The 6,906-nt window shown below is 46.0% G+C and overlaps 1 protein-coding gene across 13 annotated transcripts in view; it reads right to left on the bottom strand.

The window, feature by feature from the left end:
* Positions 1-3,016: 3,016 nt before the first annotated feature.
* PRMT2 (protein arginine methyltransferase 2) overlaps positions 3,017-6,906 on the bottom strand; it is a 29,005-nt gene continuing 25,115 nt past the window's right edge. For all 13 annotated transcript variants that reach the window (XM_008541858.2, XM_070598062.1, XM_008541853.2 and 10 more), the window contains 3 exons: positions 6,143-6,279; positions 4,388-4,559; positions 3,017-3,639 (listed from right to left, as the gene is read on the bottom strand). In XM_008541858.2, the coding sequence (XP_008540080.1) occupies positions 3,607-3,639; positions 4,388-4,559; positions 6,143-6,279 (342 nt within the window). In that variant the 3' untranslated portion in view covers positions 3,017-3,606. The remainder of the gene's footprint in view (positions 3,640-4,387; positions 4,560-6,142; positions 6,280-6,906) is intronic.

The raw sequence follows: 6,906 nt of genomic DNA, 5'->3' as shown, positions 1-6,906 counted from the left end.
TAGATTATAAACAACATAAATTTATCTCTCACAGTCTGGAAGCTGGGAAGTCCAATATTGAGGCACTGGTAGATTCAATGTCTGGTGAAGGCCCACTTTCTGGTTCACAGATGGCCATCTTCTTGCTGTGTCATCACATGGTGGAAGAGACAAGGGAACTCTGTGGGGCCTCTTTTATAAGGGTACTAATGCCATTTATGAGGGCTTCACCTTCATGACCTAATCACCACCGTCAGGCCCCACCTCCAAATACCATTACATTGGGGGTTAGGTTTCAACATTTGAATTTTGTGGGGACACAAACAGTATATAGTCATGTACTGCATAACGACATTTCAGTCAATGGTGGACCACTTACACGACAGTGGTCCCAGGAGATTAGTACCATATAGGCTAGATGTGTAGTGGGCTATACCACCTAGGTCTGCGTAAGTACACTCTACGATGTTTGCACAGCGACAGAATCCCCTAAGGACACATTTCTCAGAACATGTCCCCGTGGTTAAGTGACACATGACTGTATAGCAAAGCCCCAAACCCCAATGTGACTGTATTTGGAGATAGGGGCTTTAAGGAAGTAATTAAGGTTAAAAGAGGTCATAAAGGAGGAGCCCTGATCCAACAGAATTAGTATCCTTATAAGAAGATCCACCACAGAGCTCACTCTCTCTCTCCCCACCATGTGAGGACACATCGAGAAGGCAGCTGTCTGCAAATCAGGAAGAGGGCACTCACCTGGAACTAAAGTAGCTGGCACCTTGACCTTGGACTTCCCAGCCTCTAGAACTAAATTCCTGAGAATAACATTCCTGCGAAATAAATTCCTGTTGTTTAAGCCACAGAGCCTATGGTATTTTGTTAGGGCAACCTGACCAGTCTAAGACAGAGATTTTTAATCCTCCCTCTCAGTAGCTGACAGAATAAGTAGACAAAAATATCAGTCAAGGTCCAACTATCTGAACAACATAATTAACAAACTTGATCTAAATGACATATTTAGAACTCTGCACTCAGAGTACAATACACATTCTTTTCAAGTATACATGAATACAACTGACATATGTTGAGTCACGAAACAAGATCAAGAAATTTCAAGGGCTTGAAATCACTCAGTTTGTTCTCTGACAGCAGTGGAATTAAGCTAGAGATCAATAAGAAAAGATAACTAGAAAATCCCGCCTTTTGAAAGTAAGCCACACACTTCTAAATAACCCATGGTACAACAGAAGAAATCATAACAGAAATTAGAAAATATTTGAAACTCCATGATATTGAAAATATATCAAAATATGTTGTAGCTAAAGCAGTTCTAGAGGAAAATTCAGTTTTGATTCATGTATTAGAAAAGGAAAAAGGTTGGAAATCAATGATCTAAGCTTCTACCTCATGGGGAAAATAAATCTTAACCCCTCCCTCTCATCAATGACAAAATCAATTCCAAGTGGAGTATCGATCTAAATGCAACGGATAAAACAATGTAAGTTGTAAAAGAGAATATAGGAAAACATCTTTATGATCTTGGAACAGGCAAAGCTTCTTAAATAAGACACAAAAAACGCTAATCCTAAAAAATAATAACGTCAAATTGGACAACATAAAACTTAAAAACTTCTGTTTGTCAAAATACTCTAAAGAATGAAAAAAAGCCACAGAGCAGAAGATATACAAAAAATAAATACGTTAAAGGACTCACAGCCAGATTATATCAAGAACTCCTGCAAAATTAATTAGAAACAGACAATCAACCTTAATAGCAAAACGGGCAAAGGCTTGAAGAAGCACTTCAAAAGTTGGCTACCCAATGACCAGTGAACACAAGAAGCTGCATCAGCCCCCAGGGAAATGCATAGAAATCCATACACCCACCAGAAAGGGTAAAATGAAAACACAGACAATGGCGGGCGCTAAGGAGGATGTGCAGCATTGTGACTTCATGCACTGCGAGTAGGGACGGAAGGTTCTTGACTGCGAAAAACTATCTGGTCATTTCCAATAAAGTTGAACTCCTCAGTGTATACCCAACAGAAATATGCACATACATATATGAACCAAAACATACATACAGAAATGCTCACATTTGCACCAATCAAAACAGCAGACCCTGGAAACAACCCAACTTCACCAACAGTGGAATAAGACACGTAAACTGTGGAACATGCAATGAGTAGACTACACAGCAATGGGAAGGCAACCACACCACACAACTCACAGATGAATCTCACAAACATAGGTGCACTAAAAAAGGCAGACACGAGAGAGCACTGTCTTAGACCCTATGGGCTGCCATACCGGAACACCACAGACCGGGTGGCCCAAACGACAGAAATTTATTTCTCACAGTCTGGAGACTGCAAGACCAATATCAAGGCCCACTTGGTGCCTGCTGAGAGCCCACTTTCTGGTTCACAGACAGCCACTTTCTTGATGTGTCCTCACATGGCGGAAGGGGCAAGGCACTCTCTAGAGTCTCTTTCATAAGGGCAGTAATCCTATTCACAGGGGCTCCACTTTCATGACCCCATCTCCTCCCAAAGGCTCTGCCTCCTAATACCATCACCTTGGGGGTTAGGTTTCAACATATGAATTTTGGACGGACACAAACATTCAGTCCACAACAAATACACAATGTGTAACTCCATGCATGCAATGTTCAACACCACACAAAAGTAATCTATAAGTGTCAGAAGTCAAGCATTACCCTCAGGAGTGGTACTGAGAGGAAGGGGCACTTGGGGCCTTCTGGTTGTTGAAGGATCTTGGCCAGAGAGCTGGTTACATGTGTGTCCACTTGCTGAAATTTCATCCATCTGTATACTCATGACTTGTGCAGTCTGGGGTATATTTTTTATATTTCAATAAAAATTTAACTAAAAATCAAAACAACAACAAAAAATGTAGATCTGGCATGGAAGTTTCTTCATAATATTAGATGAGGGAAGGTTACAAAGCAATATGGAGCACAATCCATGCTTGGAAAAAATAACATATACACACAGAAATAGGATATACACCAATATTCATTAAAAAATATTTATTGAGCATGTACTATATCCAACACGTAATTTATCTGGAAGACATCTCTATAACTGTACTATCCCATGCAGTCCCATCGCATGCATTGCCACCTCTAGGTCCTGCAAGGCTTTGTACAACCCCACATTCCGCATGTTGAGTGGATGAAGCAAGGGCAGTAAGGAACCATTAACACAAGATGCATGAACAGTCACTTTCACAGGAGTACAAGGTTGATGTGTGTGTCCCACGAGTTTAGAACTAAACTAGCTTAGGAACACTGTGCCACCAACTTACCCACAGGTCGGCACTGTGGACACCACTGGTGGACACCTGGAAACACAGCCTACCTCTAGAGGAGAGACCTGGGCAGTGACAGTGGTGAGGGCAGTTCCTGCTGAGCCCACATACATTTGTCTGGGGAAGGACCCTCACAATGGCCCCAAGCCCACAGATAAGGGTGTTACCACCTTTCAGGCAAGTAAGAGTTCACGGGCTTTCACAAGAACGTGCATTCGCATCAGCTGCGTCTTCATTCACTCATATTCACTCCTCTGCTATATGCACACTGCTTCCCAAACAGAACTTCAACTGTCATCTCCAGATTGGAAAGACTTTTTCTCCAACCTGACAAGGACAAAGAAAACAAATCAACCAAATAATAAATTGTTTCAATTTGATTAACATGTGGTATTTCCTAACAATAATTTAATATTGGACAAGAGAATGGCATTCAGGTGCAGAATCTTTTTTTAAATGACAAACATTTAAACTTTTAACGTAAAATTATCATAAGCAAAGCACAAAACAGGTATTAAATAATAAAGGGAGACCATTAATTGTTTTCTTTTTTCTCCTACATTAACCCTTAGTCTGAAGAAGAGAATCCATTTTTCAGTGGCCTCTGTGAGACATGAAGCCTGAAGCCCCCGCCCGGCTATACTGTTTCCTTGTGGGAACAATGGGCTCTTCAGTCCTCAAACCACTGGCACAGTCAAAACGTGACACTCACACCACACATCCACAGTACCCTCTGCTGAAGGCACCACGGTGTGTGGAGGGCTGCGCAATGGCTCGGCCCTCCACCCCTTCTCTCCAGCCTGGGCTCCCCTGGACAGGAGGAAGGGGTGGCCTCTTGGCTGGTGTGGGTCTGTGGTCTCACTGACTGGCTGTGTCACAGAGGACATGACTTACCTTCCTGCACCTCCATTTCCTGTTCTGTAAATAACAGCATCCAGTTCCCACCTCGAGGACTAGAAAAATGATGCAGGCAAGGCGTGGCCATGGGGTCTGGGCACAGTGGGAACGAGTGTCTGCCATTGTGTCGCCACAGACCCAGCACCGATGAATATGACTTTACATGCAAATATCTTACTTTCTGTGAAGTGGGGTCTTGCCTGGAAGCAACAGACCAACTCAGAGCGACGGACATATGTCTCCTCCACACTGGGTTTCTCTGCAACACAACTGAGCCTGTGACCACATCTCCCGTCTGGACGGAGACAGGCTCGTCCATCATGAACAGCACTTGCTTCCAGTGGGTGGTGCTGTAAGACAGAGCGTGGCGTTACCTGGAGCTTGTTCCTCTCTGGGAGCCTTGACTTGTCAGGTTTACCACGGGACACACACTCAAGCCCCATGATCAAGATGGCCTTTATGGGACACTGGGATCCAGTCACAACAAGGCCAACTCCAGACACAACCCACCGAGGACACGGCTCCTGGACACTGCTCGGGTTCCACGAAGGGTGAGGGTGGCTCACCCTGGTGGCCCAGAGGGTGCATGGCGGTCACCCACCCAGGGCCATCCTGCTCCTTCTCTAAGCCACTGATGCCCAAGGTTCTTGTTCCCGTAGTTAAAGCAGGAATTACACTGATGAAATCATGATCCAAAAAGTCGTTTTTGTGACAGTTAGGCTGAATGTGAGCAAGATGACTATAACGTATGGGAGAAAATAGTTACACTCTGGGAATCTTTAAGCTCTGTGGGATCTGACCCCCAGACATGCCCACACTGTCCTCGGCCCAAGTGCACCTGGCATGGGCCCCAGGGCCCCAGCATCACCCCCCACAGAGAGGCACTGGCTGCCTCTCCCTGTTTCTCACATCCTCCCTGACTCGAGGGCTACTCCTGCTCAGCCACCATGGCCCATCACTAAGAGCGCATCCTCGGGATCTGCACCTGCACCCTGACTGTCCCCACCTACAACCCCTCAGCAGACACTGAGGTGGACCACCACCCAGGCACACCACTGTCCCCTGGTGGGTTCTGAGGTTCCTGCCCTCATCGGGCAACAGCTCCCATCTGCGCTGGTGGGCTCTGGAAGGAGGACCAGCCAGAGTCCCAGCCCTGCCATCTCCATAGTATGCTCTGGGCAAACAGCCCCTCGGCCTTGCTCTCTTTTCACAAAAGGATGGCTGGTCCTTCCAGGCCCAAATGGCACAGCCAGCATTAAACCCAGGCACTTCTACGACCCCATGGTGCTTGCTCACTTCACCTGACTGCTACGTCTGCAGGGAGTCTCCAGGGCAGTTACTGAAAGGGCAACGAAAGCCCCTAGATGAAGGCGGTGTTTCCACAGGGCCTGCTGTCTACCACACCACAGATGTCAGCTTTCCAGTGGGCACACAAGCACGCACACAGCCACAGAATGTTATCACACAAAAAATTTGTCTCAAGAAACATTTGCCTTCCCCGAAAAAGTCTGAGTAAAACCCCCTAAAATTCTGTTGACTGTTTTGTGTTAGACCATAAAAAGCTGCAGCAGCGCTTAGGGCAACTGAGAGAAGATTAAGCCTGCTCCCTCGCAGCCCTGTGTCTGCTCATTCACAGGTTCCAGGAGCAGCCTACGGCAGCCCACGGCAGCGGCAAGTGGGGGCACAGACAACAGACGCACCTGTACACACAGCCTGTGCCCTAGCGCCCACCTACCACCCGCACGCCCTAGCTCCAGGCCACAGCTCCCCACCAGAATTCAGCCTGGCCTGGAGAGTTTAGGTCAACTTCAGCATAAGTAGATCTTCACTTCATGTCCCTGTCATGCCAACAACCTGAAGGCAAACCGTTTTGCACCCCTCTGAGAGCCACTGTGTTTGCACAACCGCCCGCCAGGGAGGGGAAGGCACTCACGGGTGGAACGGTCCCGTGCTCAGCACCAGCTGCGGCTCGTCCTCCTCCAGGTTCTGAAACCAGACACTGAACCAGGCTGTGAATCCATGCAAGGTGCCAGCTTTCTTGATATCAAAGCACAGCTCACCTTTCATTGTCTGTGTTCAAGCAAACAAGAAAACAGACATGGGTTCCATAAGCACGTGACGTGAGGCCGCCGTGGGCTCTCTGTGAGTGAGAATTAGTAACTCTGTCCTCCGCTTGGCCACATTTCATAAAGCCACAACAATGCACTGAACTAAGCAGGCACATCATCTATTTCAGTAATTATGAAACAAATTCATAACTTGCTAGTTTAGCTGAACACATCAAAAACCACATAAAATTCCTTCTAGGGAAAGTAAATATTAAAACTTGCATTATGAATTCAAATACGGCAGATAATCAGAAAGGTTTCAAGCAACATGGGCCTCACCTGCCTAATTTTCCACCCCCAAATTCAAGCACAATACTCTCTCTTTTCAACTCTCCATACATAGAAAGTTCCAGGCTGGGTCTCTACAATGCCAAAACCAACTAAAGCTTCAAAAGTTCAGTTCGCACGTTGTTTTGCCATCAAAGCTCCAGACAGGAGCTTCACACAGTGACCTCCTGCTCCTCTGCCTCAGAGCACACCCTTAAAATGAGATCACCCTGAACTCACACGTGCCAGCAGAGGGTAAATAAAAGAAAGAATTTTAAGAATTCTGTCATCAATGGTAGCTAAAAAAATCTTTAAAAAATTT

The sequence above is a fragment of the Equus przewalskii genome, chromosome 27, assembly GCF_037783145.1.
Source record: "Equus przewalskii isolate Varuska chromosome 27, EquPr2, whole genome shotgun sequence".
Taxonomy (NCBI): Eukaryota; Metazoa; Chordata; class Mammalia; order Perissodactyla; family Equidae; genus Equus; species Equus przewalskii.
Note: the sequence above shows the minus strand (reverse complement) of the source record. Positions and strands in the feature narration are given on the sequence as shown.